Here is a 19,329-nt window from a genome sequence, read left to right as displayed (position 1 = left end):
GATCTACTGTAATCTTTCAATACCCACCTTGCTGCTCTTCTTTGAATATTTTCAAGTTTATGTACATCACTGATATAAATAGGGTCCCACACTACTGAAGCATATTCCAGTTGTGGTCTTACCATTGCTAAATATGCTGCTGCTTTCACTTGTGTATAATAAATGCTTAGGTTTCTCTTAAGAAAGTTTAATGTTCTGGATGCTTTTCCTGATATTTTGGATACATGAGGTGACCAAGATAAATGTTTGTCCAAGAGTACTCTGAGGTATGTATGTCTATCAGTAATTGTTAAGGTATGGTTGTTCAGTTCATAGTTGTGAATGATAGGTGACTGAGATCTGGTGCATCTTATTACAAAACATTTGGATACATTAAACCTAAGTTGCCATATGTGTACCCATTCTGATAGTCTGTCAAGATCTTGCTGAAGGATGGAAGCATCATTCTGGGAATCAATTACTCTATAAAACAAGCAGTCATTAACAAACAGCCGTAGTGGGGATAAAATACTTCTGGTAATGTCATTAATATACAACAAGAACATCAGAGGACCAATACTGTTCCTTGTGGTACCCCTGATGTAACTGTTACTGGGGTTGAGGATTTGCCATTAAGAAGTACACATTGTGTCCGATCAGTTAACCATGTTTTGATCCAGTTATATGTATTGTTCCTAATGCCATATAGTATTGTAATTTCGTAAGTAATCGCTGGTGTGGAACTGTGTCAAAAGCTTTAGCAAATTTAAATCAAGCAATATGATGCCAACTTGTTTCTGATGGTCTTGAGCTGTGCTTCACACATTGGTGCACTGTTCTTCTTTGTCCTTATGGTAAACAACTCTCAGATTCTTCAGTGCTAACAGTGGTTATTCAACAATATTGTGTATAGGTATGGATTCCATCTTTGTACCTCCCATTTCCTGTAGGATTGGTTTCAGAACAATCTAATATTCACGTTACACTCTACTAATGTACTAGTAACTAATGACATGGTATATTGGTACACAAAGTTACTGATGTGTCCTCCAAAACAACACAAGTGTAAACTGTAAAATTATTAAAATGTCCAGTATGGTAACACGAATAGTAATTTCAATAAGCTATTTACACGGCACTGACGATGTAAACACCAGAAAACATAACACTTTTCTAACTGCTCTTACTGGTAGGCTTGCAAAATAACACAACTGCTAGAAGCACTGCTGGGTTACATTAAGCTTACCACAGAAGTGAGCGTCAATAATTGTTTCAAATCACTCGTGTACTAGAACACGTGCAGGTAATTTCGCCCTCGAGTAGAACAATAATTAGTCCAATTGTCGCAACGCTTAGGCTGTAATTCTTCTACAACGTGCACAAAAGTGGCTTCTAACGAATTCGCGCTGCACTGGTATCTATGGTGACGGTTACTCGCGCTCAAGACACGGATGGTATTTCACGTCTGTTACGTCATATTGAGAGTTTGTACAGAGATATCACGTGAGTTACTTCCGTTTCCAATCCCTGTTGGTATACTGTACCTATGGTTTAACCAAATAAACATCAAATTTTCTTATACCTGTACTATGTAATATGATAAAAATATATTTTGGAAACATGGTCAAACTAAAATCAAGATGTAATCCAAATAATGTGTGATGTAATGACAAACAGAATGAAAGTCTTAAAATGTTTTGTCTTAATTCAAATTTCATCTACAAATCAGAATGGAAAAGAACTACAGTATATCAGTTGACAAGGTTTCTATCCTTGAGGATGATGTGGGTGAGGCTACCCACAAACTTGATTACCAAGATCGCATGCTGAGTTAACTAGCAAGTCAATATTGTTTGAAAGGCTCTAAATAATATAGAAATTGATGTTGACCCATTCTAAGTGATATAGAAATTTTTGTAAATGAAGTAAGTAAGAAAGAGTGAGAGAAAGTGGAAAATTTTGCATGATAGCATTGGGGTTTATTTCTAAGTCAAGTTGATTGTGTCAGTGGTACTGCACTGGTGTGACTTTCACCCATAAAATTATATGACAATAGTGCCGGTATCAAGTAGTTACTATGCTGGGCTAGAAGGATGCTTTTCTTGTCCAGAAAGTAAGCTATTAGTAAGCAAACTGTGGGTGCTACCATCAAGATTCATCATCTGAGTATATTGTCAGCATCACACTGTGACCTTGGTGTATTGAACCGTAATGCCTACATCTGAACACTAATGATACGTGTCTTGTCCAGAAAGTGAACTAACAGTTAAGACATTAATGTTTGTTCTTTGCTTTGCCTCACCCGCAAAATAGCGAAACACCAGTTTCTTCTCCATTCAACCTGAGATGTGAAAGAGATTTTATACCAGTCAAACTGACTGATTTTTGTTCTACTATGGTCAGCCAATGGTTGCTATACTGCCAGTAAAATAAAAAAAGCATAGTATGGTCATACTGATAAGTAGGGTTCCCGTAAAGTGACATATTCCGTTATAATAGCAGCATCTTAAAATCATCATGGAAATATCATATGCAGTGAAAATCACCTTTACGGATCTTACTCCATTTAGCAGCATTAAATACAAGAAAACACTTACAGACACACTGATATTGAATGTTTTTTAATAGCCATAACTTGCCTGTCTACCTGTTTGCCTGACTAATGTCGCAAGGCTAGAGGCCTAATGAATTAGCACAGTGCCATCATTTACACCACTGCAACAAACTCACTTTTGTAATTTCAACGAATGTCTGCCTTCTGCGCTTTGCCATTCCTTTTAAATGGTTATCTTATTCTTCTTCTTCATGGAAACTACACCAAGACATTAATTTTCCCTATTGACACTTTCCTTGAAAATGCCACCAAACAAGAGATGACTGAAGGTATTACAGCATAGTTCATTAGGAAAATCCCTACATTGGCATTTTATAACAATTATTTTGTTCAATGCCAAAGTAGGGATTTTCCCACTGAGCTATGCTGTAATACCATCATTCATCTCTTGTTTCACTACTTTTATTGCTTGAATCCTTATTTCACTTTTAAATTATACTAATTTGTTTGGTTTTATGTTATAGCATACAACTATATACATGCATGACTGTTCTATTAGGGTAACTGTTGTATTAGAGTATATTGTGCTAACATTATGAATACAACTAGACCATAATAACAGGGTGTGACATTATGATCGAGTAAATAGATTGTTAAGAGGTGAGGTCTCAGGTGGTGCTTGATCGTTAATAATCAACTTAGGTCATGTTATTAGGTGTAGTCAAGCGGGTTCGGTATTGAATCTGTCATGAAGCTACTAGTATCTATTGAGTGTCCGCACTTAAAGAAGTCTAAACATGCTGCTCAAGGAAAGATTGATAAGGAAAATTAACAGCTCAAAATGGTTTCATTGTAGGACAAAGAATGAAGACAGCTTGATTAACGATAAAGGAAAGACAAGGCACAGAGGACACACTCCCTTCAGAACCCCAAAGGATCATCTCACTGGTGAGTTTCTTATTGTAAATGGTGGTCATGCACTGCTATGTTTGACATTCAGCCTTACGATTATGGTCAGGCAGGCAAGTAGTCAAACAAAAACCAAGTTTCAAAGATTTATTATTTTTAAATTTATATACGGCTGCATGTAAGTCTTGCTTTTAATGCTGCGTTTGATGTCAGATGAACTACACTCTTTCATAAAAGTGATTATCTTTATGTAAGATGTTTCTAGGATGATTTTAAAGGCAGAATTATAGGTGGTGTGTGTCATTTTTGGGGATTTATATTTGAAGAGTACTACCATACTGTTTGATAATTGCATACCTATATTACCTTACAAACACTTTGCAGAACTTATATATCGTTAACGGTATCTGTCTTTAAGGAGCCTGTTGTAAATGGTACAGTACCACTCAAACACAATGTTGCTTCACAAGAGTGCAAGTGATTTTAAAACTTGCTAATTAAAAGGTGGGGAACCCATTTTGCTTGCAAGTACTCATCCCAAACGAAACAAGACGAATGCTTGTGATTGAAATGGGTGCCATGTCCTGTAATTACCGAGTTTTTTTAATTGCTCAGACTCATGTTGAATTTTAGCAGTACTGTAGATATAGCATCCCAAAAGGCTTATTACAGTTTTTTCATAACATGCTGGCTTAGCATTTAATATTCCAGAGCTCGCTTTGATGTCTGGAGTCTGAAATTGGGAAACAGATATATTATCACAAAGTGATTAGTGACTATCTATGAAATTAACAAACCACATGTATCACTTTGTCTAAATCAGTAAAAGAAATTAAAATATCCTTAATGTATGTACAGTTTAAACCACCTAGTACACTACATATATAGAAACCAGGACAGAGATGTCACCAAATGTCTTCATTACATTACAAATGATGTCTTCATTACAAATGTAATCTATGTTAATTGTATCTTTGCCCATTTCACACAGGCTGCATGGTGGCTAGTAGAAGGTTTGATAGTGGTGGCAACGTGCAGTACACTCAGTTTCTGTTGATACATTCTAAGACCTCCAATTTAGCTATAGATTCCAGTGATATCAAAGTAATAGTATTACTTTACCTTTTGAAGATGAATCCAATTTGATAGGAGTGGAATCATCATAAAATTGATTATACATGCCTAAAGTGATTTAACATACTAACAATGTAAAATGTACATATGATTCACTTTGCTGAGCACTTGATAACTGAACATTGGTAGTGGATGTTGGAGAGTGGATACTTTGTTGAACAGCTACTTGGACATCTAAATGAAAACAATTACTTTAGAAACACATTTTCATAGCATGCAACCGTACATACACCTAGCCTACAGTACATGCACAAATGATTTTAATCAACTTGAACATGAAATTTGTGGTCACATTTGTGAACACAATCTAATCATAACACTTCATTTATCGTACACATGTTTCTCTGTTGGATATGAATTATATCAGCAAATCTAAATGTATTTTACATGATATTTTTGAGCATTGATTCTGATTCGTATTGGGCACATGATGAATATCACACAAGTGGTTGACAGGCTTCAATATGACTTTATCTATGATTTATGTGACTGTTCAGTTTCATTGGCCATGTACATGGAACAAATATGCAGTGAATTTAAGGCAAACATATTTATGAGTTTTGTGCAATAAAAATTGAAGCACTGGAGTATAAGATGGTCTTTAGTAGATAAATTTGTCCTGGTCTGGGAAAACTGGTCTTATTCCCCGTGACAGCAGATTTGATTCTTTTACCAAGAACACAAAGCTACATGAAATAATTATCAAATAAAGTAAGCTGGACTTGAGTGGTCTGCTTTTGCTATGGCTGCACAGTGACAATCTGTACGAGCAGCCTGGGGCCATAATGGAGCTCTGGTCAGCCTGTGGATGGCTGTATGTAGTCACAGTGTATAGCTCCGAGTTTTGAGTGATGTAAATGTACTATCATTTTAGTCAGTTTTGAGACCTGGATGGCCCTAATTCATCCCTATTCCTTCCTCTTCAAAATTTTAAAACAGTCTCTTGCCTGTCTCCAGCCCCGCTTCCCAACCTTTTGAAGCTCACCTGGTACAGTCAACATCAAGTTAAACACTATCTAAAATGGCAATACTTAAATGTTTGCTACTTCTACTGTGGATGCTCTTGAAGGAAGTGGTATAAAATGTGTGAAAATTTGACACATGTATGTAGTTTCAAACATTGGTGAGCTACAACACACTGAATACTTAAAACCTGTATTTCTTGATACTTTTAAATATGTGATAAGACCAGTTTCCCAGACTGGGTCACAAATGCAGAGCATATGCATATGAATTTGTGTTACAAACATACTAAAACCTCTTTATTATCTGATGAAATATGATAAATATGTGACATTGGTGCAATAATCCTCACTGATTAGCACATTAATTTTTAATTTGTACTTCTTACAATAAGTGAAATCTTACACCAGTCCACAGATTCTGTAATGTCTTTGATTACGAGTGAATCGTGTTTAGTGTATTCTGCAAGACAGTACATATGTAGTAGTGTGCACCCTATTTGGAGATCATATTGAGACTAGAACGATGTGTGAAGAGGGAATTCTTATATGATGATATGAATGATAATAACAATTGGCCACCATAAAGATGGTTAGAGATGAGTATCACAGTCATGATTCAATGCTTCTTCCTCCTATAATCTAAAAGTAACTGATTAAATTTCCAACCTTCTCTGGTATAAACGTACGTAGGTACCTTTATCTTAGCAGGGTCTACACTCTAATTTACTAGACACTTAATGCACTAGTGAGATTGTGAGAAAGGCTAAACACATGTACTATGCTTATACTCCATCGTATAACCTTGCATAGGAGGATAAAAGTTAGAAACGATTCTATAAAGGCCATGCAGAATGCAACTGTTCTATATTGGGAAGTCATAATAGAACACTTTGATCGACCCACAGTTTTATATGAGGTACAGTATATGGCTATAATTATTTGGTTTGACCTCTACAGCATGTATAATAGATCAGCTGTGAGATCCTTCACATCTTTGTGGCACATTCATTACAGGGCATGGCTTATAGTAAAGCTGATGCCACATGTACAGTGTGAAGATGTATGGGAGGGCATCCAACTATATCTAAAAGCAAGATTTAGGGCATTTCAAAAGGCAGTATTCTGCATGGAAAGCTGTATTCTTGCACATGAATTGCAGTAAGCCAGCTAGATACATCTATTAAACTAACAGCATTTTGAAAATTAAGAGTGAGCTTAGACAGTATTTCCTTTAAGATGGTAGACAAATTACAGTTTTTGATTGTAGGAGCACTGACTACATCAAATATCCTCAGTGTAGTTGAAATTGTGCAACAGGGTGGGTGATCATAATGGTGCTGTGACATATTGGGAAACAGAAATCTCAACTGTTGGTAGAGAATAGAGCATCACCATCAATAAAGATGCATGCTGGGTGCTCATAGGTACTACTAGAATGCTAGAAGATGAGCAAAGTTTCTCCAACCATGAGTATCAATGCCAAAAGATTAAGAAGCACCTGAAGTTTGCAGTGCAGCAGCTCTTATGACAGAATCATCCAACATCTATAATATAACAGAGTGAACTGGAGTTTTAGTATTATGAGGCAATAAAACTTCTGAAAGCAGTGGAGGAACAGCAGCTGGATGTTATGACTTAAGAACATAAACTAAACTACATGCAAGTTTGGTGTAAATGTGACTGGTCCTGTGAAAATAGGGCATGTGGGCACACGATTTTTGTCTACTTTTTCAAACTTCCATCACTCATAACATTTTATACCATTACGCTTTTGCAGTGCAATTTTGAGCTGTTGGTTAGCATGTACTTGGCTTTATGATGCAAGTTACAGAATGCAGATATTCTGTTCCAGCACTGAGATACAACCTGTTGTGTGATGGGGTATAGTTTGTGCCCACATTCCCGGTTTTTGCAGGCCCAGTCACAAATGGAGAATGCCTCCTGTCCCTGCAGGATCAGACAATAAACGTGACTGCATTTGACAAAAGCAGGCTTCCACACACATCCAGATTTGTAACTTTAAAGGACCATAACTCAATGCAGGAGTATGTTTCAAAGAAAGTTTGTACCTGTTATTGTATAATGCAATGAAAGCATTGTGTGAAAATTGTAGGTCAATAGTATACTGAGTTGACAAGTTACAAGTAATTTTCAGTCAAAAATTGGAAGTGTGTGGAAGCCTAGTTTTGTCTAATATATGCAGCATAATAGCACATTTCCAAATTCTGCATTGTTCTAGGTTACTTAGAGCCAAATGTATGTATGCTCTGGCAAAGCTTCACCCTTGTATGCCAATAACTTTTGTTTAAGGCTTCGCAGCACTTGCATAAAACGTCTGAGCCTATTTAAAGATGTTACACGAAGTGTGTTTAAAAAGGTGGAGAAAAGAGAAAAAGGAGGAACAGCAATACAAAGTAGCAACAACAGGATGACTGATTTTCCAGAGAAAATAAAATACAGGCACTTACAAAAGCAGTTGTAAGACTTGTAACTTACAATTGCAATGTTTTAGGTATAGAATGTAGTTGCAACTTGCACCATTGTGTTTACCATGAATAGAGTAATTTATTGCTGGATAAGTTTATCCTCTTGTACAATCTTTTTTTCACTATGCACAGAGATGAAATCAGTGAAAGCTAATAACGTACAATCATTTTGACGTGATAGTGTACACAAATCCCCATAACCATTGGTCTACTGCAATGAAACAAAGATTTACAAACTTCTGCAAATCAAGACACACGGTAGTGTGTCGTGCGGCCCAAGAAGCCGGCGCGTAACACCCGTGAGTACATTGACAGGAAGAAAGAAAACGCAATTTTCGCACCTCCGTAGCTCTGTGCTTCCTTGATGAAACAAGACGATTTTTGCTGTGAACATTCCCTCCAACTGCAGCACTCCACATTCCAAATTTGAGCAAAATCGCCTCGCGCGTTCCCGAGATATGCGACTTCAAAAATTGGCTCAGTTTCTTCGTTTTTTTTTTCCTCTTCTTATTTTTCTTTTTCTTGTCGCACACTTACAAAAACTGCTATAAAACTCGAACGCCATATCCGACTGCCTTGAAATTTGGCACACAGAAGGGGGATATAAAGGCGCATCTCGGTACCAACTTTGGCTGGAATATTGTAATTGTAATTGTAATTGTAATATTTAAACAGGGATTCCACTCAGTGAAAAACACTGATTTTCAGTGGAGCCCTGCGAAACAAGCATACATACATACATACACAAATACATATATACATACATACATACATACATACATAAACATACAACACAAAAGGGTATACAAAGAACAGTACACAAAACTACACAGATACAATCAACTAAATTTATCATGATATAACCGTACAAATTTAGATAAGTTGGTTGCTTCAGTAACAGTTGATGGTAAACTGTTCCATATCATAGCTCCCCTGTAATAAAAACTTCTTTTCCCATAATTGTTCTTTACTCTAGGAACAAAGAGTCTATTAATGTTTCGACCAATATGACCTGTGATATCTCTGGAATAGTGAAATATATTGTGGAGATACGAAGGTAGCTTCTGGTGAATAGATTTAAAGATCTGTATAGCTGTATGAAACTTACGACGTTCCACCAAAGTAAAGGAAAACTTGCTCTGGTACAATGCTGGCAATTTTTTCATAAACTTAGAGTGAGTTCTTTCAATCAGTGCAGTAAACTTAGCGGTGGTGGGGCACCACACAACATCACAGTAATCAAACAATGGTAGGACAAAAGCTGAATAAAGCAAACATAGCACTGCAGGTGTCAAAGTTCCATACCGAAAGATTGATGAGAGTCTTGATCTAGCTCTAGAGGCTATATTAGTGATATGTAAGGACCACGATAATGTGGGATCAATTATAACACCCAAATATCGAACAGAGTCAACTTGGCTTAAAGCCATACCCCCAATTGAGACATTAAAACTTTTGCCCGAAATTCTTTGCCGACTTCCAATGAGCATGGCAGTTGACTTCACAACATTAAGACATAAATGAGAACTACTGATCCACCGAGCTACCTTGTCCAAATCAGATTGAACTTGTGCTTCCACAACACCCAAGTCTGAATGGCTATAATGTAACTCAGCATCATCAGCGTACAGGTCCATAGTAGAGTAATCAACGACAGATGGCAAATCATTGATGTATAAAGCAAAAAGCAATGGACCTAAAACAGATCCTTGGGGCACACCAATTGTAACAGTGCCCCAGTCTGATGTGTTACCATTAAACACCAGACATTGTTGTCGATTTAACAGATAGTCACATAACAGGGCATAAGACGCTCCGTGAAAACCATAACACTGCAACTTAGAGCACAGAATCGCATGATCAACAGTATCAAAGGCCTTAGCCAGATCCAAAAACACAGCTCCAGTGTATTCACCTCTATCAATAGCCCTAATCCTTTTATCTGTTACATACAGCAGCACATCATGAGTGGAATAACCAGAACGAAATCCTGACTGATGAGGTGTCAGTAGATTGTACTTGTTCAGATGTGAAACCATTTGATCATACAGGATACGCTCAAGTATCTTAGATAAAGTAGGCAACACAGAAATTGGACGAAAGTGAGACATACTAGTACAGTGCTTCACCTTAGGCACTGGGGTCACAATAGCCTGCTTCCACTGATTGGGAACAGTGGAGCTTTCAATACATCGATTAATCAACACAGTAATCACCCTCACCATAAAAGGAGAAGCTTTAACAAACCGAGCAGAGACCCCATCAGCTCCAGTAGCTTTATGAACATTTAGGTTAGTAACAACAGATGACACCGTCCCAACATCAACACAAGAGAACCGCATCTGAGGCACAGACTTATTCTCCAGAAATTTTTCTAGAAACTCACAAGCTGGCACACTACCAGTCACGTTAGCAATTGTTTTGTGTGGAATTGAAAGAAAGTACTCATTGAACACATCTGCAGAAACAGAAAGTTGTATACCATTTGAAGGCTTGCAGCTCCTTGACAATGATCGAAAATGTCTCCAAAACTTGGTAGGAGTACTCTTAAGTGAAGATGATAGATTTTCAAAATATTTAGCCTTGGCAGACCGCAGCATGGAATTCACCCTATTACGAAGAGATTTATATGATGACCAGTCCGACAGAGAGCCAGATTTCAAGGCTTTTCTATGAGCAATATCACGCAGACGACGCGCCTTAGTAAGAGAAGCATTCGATAGCCAAGGGCAATCCCGCTGACGAACTCTCAAATTCTTAAGAGGTACCAGTTTATATAGCAACCCATTAATAATTAAATTGAAACATTCCAAACAGTCAGAGAGATTGTCAAACTTCGATAAGACATCATCCCAGATATCATCACACATAAAAATTTCATCTAACTTATCTTTATCAAGCTTTTGATAGTTTCTAACAGAAATAATCCGGTGAGATGGAGAGTCAGCACGAAACCCCCTGGAATAAAAGTGACTAACAATCAAACAATGATCGCTGCCACTAAAAGGATATACCCTTGTAGCATCAAAACAATGTACATCAGTAGTGAGAAGAACATCAATCTGTGAAGAACTGTTAATGGTAACTCTAGTTGGCACACACACAAGATCAGTAAGTTGTAGCTGTTTCATGATGGACAAGAACAATTTAGTCAGTGAACAAGACGACTTCAAGAGATCAACATTAACATCACCAAGTACTGACAGCCGAGGACAATGCATTTGAGTTGCCTCACACTCAGATAAAAACTTATCGAAAAAAGCATGTTGGGATGGAGGACGATATACACAACAGATCAGCATGTTCCTTTTAGTTCCAGGGAAAAGTTCCAACCAAACCGACTCAATTTGACCATCAGATAATTCATCTCTCACAACAAATTTAACTCTAGGTGAAAGAAGAAAAGCGACTCCTCCACCATGACGATTCCTGTCTCTACGAACAATACTAATACCTGAAGAGTAAGGAAAGATCTCACAATCACCAATACAAGAGTCCAGCCATGTTTCAGTCATGGCAAATATATCAATATGATTTTGAGTTAAAAGATCAAACACTTCATCAGCGACTGACAACAAACTGCGGCAATTCAAATTGGCTATTCTCAGCCCAGCAGGCGAAGATAAGGGTAACTCAACAAAGCTGCTGTTGTCAGCAATTTCAGATACATCACTAGTAAAAGAAGAGCTCAGCACCGAACAGTCATGAAACGGTAAAGCATCAGCAATACACTTTGGACAAGTCCAATTAAAAGTCTTAGTATTCTGTAAAACTTTATAAGATCGAGCATCCACGCCACAACAAACACAATGGCACCAGTAGGCACAAACATCACACTGTAAAGCCCGCTGGTTAACACGAACAGGCTTGTAACATACCGAGCATGAATAACGCACAGGTCCAGGATTTAACTCCACATCATATGACAACAATATCACAAGACAAAACGTCCATAAAACAGGCCAGAGTCCTTTGAAAAAGTAGTTCAACGAAGAGGCAATGAACCTCGCAACCATCTTGGATCACGTGAATACGATAAACAGGCAAAGAGTTATGAGCGATTATTCACGAAAAATAACACCAATATGTTGTCACGCCTACAGGGTAAACCGCGTATGGGAAGAAGCTGAAAATCGGTGGGTGAATAGGTTAACTATTGAACCTCAAACCTTTTGTGGTTTGAAAGAAATCGAGCTAAAAACCAGGAAGATACAACAAAAAAAACCAACAGTGTGTAACAATTACGCAATCGAGATCAGCTAATAAAAAACGACTGCTTGCCACGCCTACCAGATAAACCACTTAGGGTAATGCTTTGAAAATCGTTGTACAGATGGAGTAATCATCTTAGAAAGGCTCAGCAATGGTGTAGAAGAATCAGACTTAAAGCCACGGAGTTATAACACGAAATCCAACTTGGTGCGGCAAGTGCGAGATCGAGATACTCTAATAGAGCAGTCACCCTGAAGAGAATTCAAGAGCTCAGCTAGAAATAAGAAACCTGTATAGAGATCAGCTACACACAAGTCACCCTGTAGAGAGATCAGCTAGAAGAAGTTACCTTGTAGGGAGTTCATGCAACTATGGAAAGAGATAGTTCAGCTAGAAAAAATCACCTTGTAGAGTTCAGCTACAAAGAAACCACCATGTAGAGAGTTCAGCTACAAACAAATCGCCCTGTGGAGAGATCAATAGAAGAAGTTAACTTGCAAAGAGTTCAGCTACAAAGAAACCATCATGTAGAGAGTTCAGCTACAAACAAATCTCCCTGTAGAGAGATTAGCTAGAAGAAGTTACCTTGTAGAGAGTTCAGCTACAAAGAAACCATCATGTAGAGAGTTCAGCTACAAACAAATCTCCCTGTAGAGAGATCAGCTAGAAGAAGTTATCTTGTAGAGAGTTCGGCTTCAAACAAATCACACTGTAGAAAGATCAGCTAGAAGAGGTCACCTTGTAGAGAGTTCAGTTACAAAAAAACCAACATGTAGAGAGCTCAGCTACAAACTAGTGACCTTGTAGAGACATCAGCTAGAAGAAGGTACCTTGTAGAGAGTTCAGCTACAAAGAAACCATTCTTTAAAGAGCTCAGCTGCAAACAAATCACCTGTAAAGAATTCAGCTACAAATAAATCACCCTGTAGAAAGATGAGCTAGAAAAAGTTACCTTGTAGAGAGTTCAGTTACAAAGAAACCACCATGTAGAGAATTCAGCTACAAACTAGTGACCCTGTAAAGACATCAGCTAGAAGAAGTTACCTTGAGAGAGTTCAGCTACAAAGAAAACATTATTTAAAGAGCTCAGCTGCAAACAAATCACCTATACAGAATTCAGCTACAAACAAATCACCATGTAGAGAGATCAGCTAGAAGAAGTTAACTTGTAGAGAGTTCAGCTACAAAGAAACCATCATTTAGAGAGTTCAGCTTCAAACAAATCACCTGTAGAGAGTTCAGCTACAAACAAATCTCCCTGTAGAGAGATCAGCTAGAAGAAGTTACCTTGTAGATCGTTCAGCTACAAACAAATCACCCTGTAGAGAGATCAGCTAGAAGAAGTTACCTTGTAGAGAGTTCAGCTACAAAGAAACCACCATGTAGAGAGTTCAGCTGCAAAGAAATCACCCTGTAGAAAATACAGCCACAAACAAATTTCCCTGTAGAAAGATCAGTTAGAAGAAGTTACCTTTTAGAGAGTTCAGCTACAAAGAAACCATTCTGTAAAGAGCTCAGCTGCAAACAAATCAGCTGTACAGAATTCAGCTACAAACAAATCACCCTGTAGAGAGATCAGCTAGAAGAAATTACTTTGTAGAGAGTTCAGCTACAAAGAAACCACCATGTAGAGAGTTCAGCTGCAAACAAATCACCCTGTAGAAAATACAGCCACAAACAAATTGCCCTGTAGAAAGATCAGTTAGAAGAAGTTGCCTTTTAGAGAGTTCAGCTACAAAGAAACCACCCTGTAGAGAGATCAGCTAGAAGAAGTTACCTTGTAGATCGTTCAGCTACAAACAAATCACCCTGTAGAGAAATCAGCTAGAAGAAGTTACCTTGTAGAGAGTTCAGCTACAAAGAAGCCACCATGTAGAGAGTTCAGCTGCAAAGAAATCACACTGTAGAAAATTCTGCCAGAAACAAATTGCCCTGTAGAAAGATCAGTTAGAAGAAGTTACCTTTTAGAGAGTTCAGCTACAAAGAAACCATTCTGTAAAGAGCTCAACTGCAAACAAATCACCTGTACAGAATTCATCTACAAACAAATCACCCTGTAGAGAGATCAGCTAGAAGAAGTTAACTTTTAGAGAGTTCAGCTACAAAGAAACCATCATTTAGAAAGTTCAGCTTCAAACAAATCACCTGTAGAGAGTTCAGTTACAAACAAATCTCCCTGTAGAGAGATCAGCTAGAAGAAGTTACCTTGTAGAGAGTGAAGCTACAAACAAATCACCCTATTGAAAGATCAGCTAGAAGAAGTCAACTTGTAGAAAGTGCAGTTACAAAGAAACCACCATGTGGAGAGTTCAGCTACAAACTAGCCACCTTGTAGAGACATCAGCTAGAAAAGTTACCTTGTAGAGAGTTCAGCTACAAAGAAACCATTCTGTAAAGAGCTCAGCTGCAAACAAATCACCTGTACAGAATTCAGCTACAAACAAATCACCCTGTAGAGAGATCAGCTAGAAGATATTACCTTGTAGATAGTTCAGCTACAAACAAATCACCCTGTAGAAAGATTAGTTAGAAGAAGTTACCTTTTAGAGAGTTCAGCTACAAAGAAACCATTTTGTAAAGAGCTCAACTGCAAACAAATCACCTGTACAGAATTCAGCTACGAACAAATCACCCTGTAGAGAGATCAGCTAGAAGAAGTTACCTTGTAGATAGTTCAGCTACAAACAAATCTCCCTGTAGAGAGATCAGCTAGAAGAAATTATCTTGTAGAGAGTTCAGCCACAAAGAAACCATTCTGTAAAGAGCTCAGCTGCAAACAAATCACCTGTACAGAATTCAGCTACAAACAAATCACCCTGTAGAGAGATCAGCTAGAAGATATTACCTTGTAGATAGTTCAGCTACAAACAAATCACCCTGTAGAAAGATTAGTTAGAAGAAGTTACTTTGTAGAGAGTTCAGCTACAAAGAAACCATTTTGTAAAGACCTCAGCTGCAAACAAATCACCTGTACAGAATTCAGCTACGAACAAATCAACCTGTAGAGAGATCAGCTAGAAGAAGTTACCTTGTAGATAGTTCAGCTACAAACAAATCTCCCTGTAGAGAGATCAGCTAGAAGAAATTACCTTGTAGAGAGTTCAGCTACAAAGAAACCATTCTGTAAAGAGCTCAGCTGCAAACAAATCATCTGTACAGAATTCAGCTACAAACAAATCACCCTGTAGAGAGATCAGCTAGAAGATATTACCTTGTAGATAGTTCAGCTACAAACAAATCACCCTGTAGAAAGATCAGTTAGAAGAAGTTACCTTTTAGAGAGTTCAGCTACTAAGAAACCGTTTTGTAAAGAGCTCAGCTGCAAACAAATCACCTGTACAGAATTCAACTACGAACAAATCACCCTGTAGAGAGATCAGCTAGAAGAGGTCACCTTGGAGAGAGTTCAGCTACAAAGAAATCACCACCTAAAGAGTTCAGCTACAAACAAATCTCCCTGTAGAGAGATCAGCTAGAAGAAATTGCCTTGTAGAGAGTTCAGCTACAAAGAAACCATCATGTGGAGAGTTCAGCTGCAAAGAAATCACCACTGCCCAAATTTCAAGGCAATAGCTCTTTCCAATCTGAAGTTATCAATTGTCAAAGTTGGCAAATTGGATGTGTGTGGAAGGCCCCTTTTTGCAAATCCGGTCACATATGTATTATATATATATAATTTGTACATTTACTGATAAAATATTTAAAGTATATCTACTTCATCTTTACTTCATCTTTACTTCTTCCTGTAGTAAAGAAAAAAAACATAGGTTAAAAAAGTCCCAAAGCTGGCCATAGGCCGGCTTTGGGGTATACAAATACAAAAAGAAATGAAATCTAATCCAAAACAGCCAAGCTGTAAAAAAAGTGTGCGGCCCTCAGAAAGGCTATGGTGAAAAAAGATGTGAAATCCAAGGTGGCAGCCAAGAAATGGCTGTGATGGTAGATTAATGGTAAAAATTTTAATAACGACAATTCAGGTGAATTTTTGTGCCGCTTCACAAAATTTACCTGAATTGTCATTATTAAACTTTTTACCATTAACCTACCTACCATCACAGCCATTTCTTGGCCGCCACCTTGGATTTCACATCTTTTTTCACCATACCCTTTCTGAGGGCCGCACACTTTTTTTACAGCTTGGCTGTTTTGGATTAGATATTATTATGAACTCTTGGTAGCACCAATAGTAGTCTCATGCAATTTAATAAAATTTGATAAAAGACTTATACAACAGCGAATTGATGATTTTAAGTTTCTAGAAGCAAATTTACTAATGTAGTGCTTAAATTCACAAGGCATGAAAATCTTTCCACCAAATGTGGGCATGACAACAAGTCGATCTTTTTTTATACAAATAATCAGTCATAACTCCAAAAGTAGTCGGGTTTGCATCTAGAATTCAATATTGGACCTCCTCCCCCATGTGTGCCTATTTGTGTGCCTATTTGTGCCTACTTGATCAGATAAATGTGTTTGAATTCATAGCAATTCTGAAAAGATGAAGAAGAATAAAACCCATAAAAACTTTGGTCGTGAATGGCTAGTATTATTCCTTAAAATTTGCTATGTGGATAACTTTAATAAACAGGCAAGTACACCATAGCATTCATTCCTTTTGGATAAGGGATCATGGGAGCTACAAATGTACATTTAATATTATTTCCTTTCTTCCAGTTAATGTACACATTGTGTGGCATACTGGCTATCTTGGCCACATAACATGCTATCATGCGTCTGGGTGTATGAAAAACAGAATACACACACTGTGTTCCTTACCCATTGTTAACTCATTAATAATTGTAACTAATAAACTTGTTTCAGGTAGTAGTGAAGTGATCTTTTCCATCTGAATACAAAATTCAAAAACATTATCGGAACATTTCACATTCTTCATCAGACAATTCAGTATAGTTTTATTAGCAATAGTGTAGTTGGGACTAGTGAGCACACCACAAATCTGATCATCAGTTAAATTATCCTGTACAACTTGTAGTGTTTTCTCATAGTCACTAGGTAGTGATTGAACTATATCATCATACTTTGACCTCACCAGTTGAAGAACTGAAATTGGAAATATTTAATACCATTTACAGAGAATTTGTTGTGGGACAACAGACAACACAACCAATAGCAGAATGTTAATTCCATGCAACAGTATACTAACTGGCATATGCTTTTTGCTTACAATGTGAAGTATAATCAGTTACAGGTGATGTAGACTCAGTCACACTCAAAGTCACATCAGCTGATACTGGAGTAGAAGTAGTGTGGAAATGATGACCATCACTAGTTACTGCATTGTTACTACTTGTTGTGTCTGTACTTGTGGTAGCTGTGGATGGAATACATTGATACACACATATGGAAAAAAGACAAATGAGTACAGTCTGTAGATATTCATCTTAGAAATGGATCCTTACTGAAACAGATACATGGCTTGGAAAGAGTGGGTGCACCACAATTGTAACTGAATCTGAGAAAACTAGTCTTATCACCCATAACAGCATGCAGGTTTGATTTGTCATCACGAACACAAAGCTACATGAATAAATTAATTTCACGGTCAAAATCAGCCAGGCTTGAGTGATCTGCTTTCGCTGATGCTTTACTGAAGCCTAGTGGCAAGCCGTATGTGCAGATGACTGTATGTGGCATAAATTTCCTTTCATTTTAGCTACTTTTACAACATGAATGGTAGGCTTAATTCATCCCTGCACATTAGTCTTTAATTTTCTCTTGCCTTCCCTCTCCTTCACCTCATCCATCAACCCTATTGGAGCTCGCCTTATACAGTAAATCTCAAGTTAAAACTATACATACTAGTTAAAAAATTAGCTACTTTTAGAGTGAATGCTCTGGAAGGTAAGGAATTGGTATAAAGCATGCGAAAGTTGGTCCATGTACGGTAGCTTCAACCATTGTTGAGATTCTGTATGTTAAATATATAGGCATTAAGACTAGTTTCCAAGAGACAGTCACAGTTATGTTTTCTGAGTAGTCTTCAGAGTTGTATAGAATATTTGACAGTGTAGGTGATTCTATTACATTGTAAATTTGGAAATATGAATATCATACAAAATTGCTGCAGGAGTCATACAAAATGACTAATTTGTACCGTATAGTAAAAATCTTTGGTGGTAAAAAGGAGTGACGAAACCCCTCTGTTGAAAAAATTGGCGGAAAAAACCTTGGCGAGTGAAATAATAATATTCACCAAACTTTTTACTGTACAGTACGTAAGGATCTCGGTAAGGATAAAACGACAAGGTAAACTCATCGGTTAAGTAGAGTAGTAAGTCTATAGGTAGCTAGCATTGTTGTTGTAGCAGTACTTTTGTAACTACTGATCTAGCGACGTGCTGGCAAAGGCCAGCGTGCTTCTCTATCTCCTGCGATGCCGAGAGTGACCGTATTTGCTTCTCAGTGAACTCCAGTAGCAGATATATCAAAGTATTTGGCCAAATCCATCACGAGACGACGAACTAACTGATGTGCAAACGGGAAGCCATGCTATCCCAAGGAGTGCTTACAACTGTGGGACACATTCCTAGGAAGATCAAGATCTCCAAAGTAAGGGCTCGATCTTTATTGCATGGTTGTACGAGCTGACCTTCATCTCGAGTTCTAGTTACTCAATGTGAGTCTTAATTTGCTCATGTGATCATATAAAATGATTTGCGAAAAAACTTTGGCAGATTGAATGCTACTCACCAAATTCGTCAAAGTTTTCACCGCCAAAGTTTTTTACTATACGGTATGTCTCCTGTGTCAATTTTATATGACATTGGTATTTCTGAAATTACAGTGTAGTAGTCTACAATATGACTCTACAGTGTGTTAAGTTGTGAAGGAACAGTTAATGAATGCCTTGTACTGTATAAAAACTAATATTTACAGTATCATGTCATGGGCAGACTTTGCCTCCTAGTAAACACTTATAGGATATGCACGGCATGACTGTTTTATTAGACTATTAATTTTGGATGTTTCATTAGACCTTGTAAGAAATTTTCTTTCATCTGAAGCTATGTATAGGCAGAGTGGACACATTGTCTCCATCCATAACTCATTGCTTTGATTGAATATTATT

The 19,329-nt window shown here is 37.5% G+C and overlaps 1 protein-coding gene across 6 annotated transcripts in view; it reads right to left on the bottom strand.

Moving 5' to 3' along the window:
• The window catches only part of LOC136246619 (uncharacterized), an 82,404-nt gene that overhangs the window by 30,784 nt on the left and 32,291 nt on the right, over positions 1-19,329 (bottom strand). For all 6 annotated transcript variants that reach the window (XR_010696681.1, XR_010696684.1, XR_010696682.1 and 3 more), the window contains exons 10-13: positions 17,425-17,571; positions 17,016-17,300; positions 4,673-4,750; positions 4,565-4,624 (exon numbers count right to left, since the gene is read on the bottom strand). Coding sequence is in view for 1 of the 6 variants with exons in the window: in XM_066038143.1 (XP_065894215.1) it covers positions 4,565-4,624; positions 4,673-4,750; positions 17,016-17,300; positions 17,425-17,571 (570 nt within the window). In the remaining 5 variants the exon portion in view is untranslated. The remainder of the gene's footprint in view (positions 1-4,564; positions 4,625-4,672; positions 4,751-17,015; positions 17,301-17,424; positions 17,572-19,329) is intronic.

This window comes from Dysidea avara, chromosome 2, assembly GCF_963678975.1.
Source record: "Dysidea avara chromosome 2, odDysAvar1.4, whole genome shotgun sequence".
In the NCBI taxonomy this organism is placed as follows: Eukaryota; Metazoa; Porifera; class Demospongiae; order Dictyoceratida; family Dysideidae; genus Dysidea; species Dysidea avara.
The sequence above is the reverse complement of the archived record's forward strand: the minus strand, read 5'-3'. Positions and strand labels throughout refer to the sequence as shown.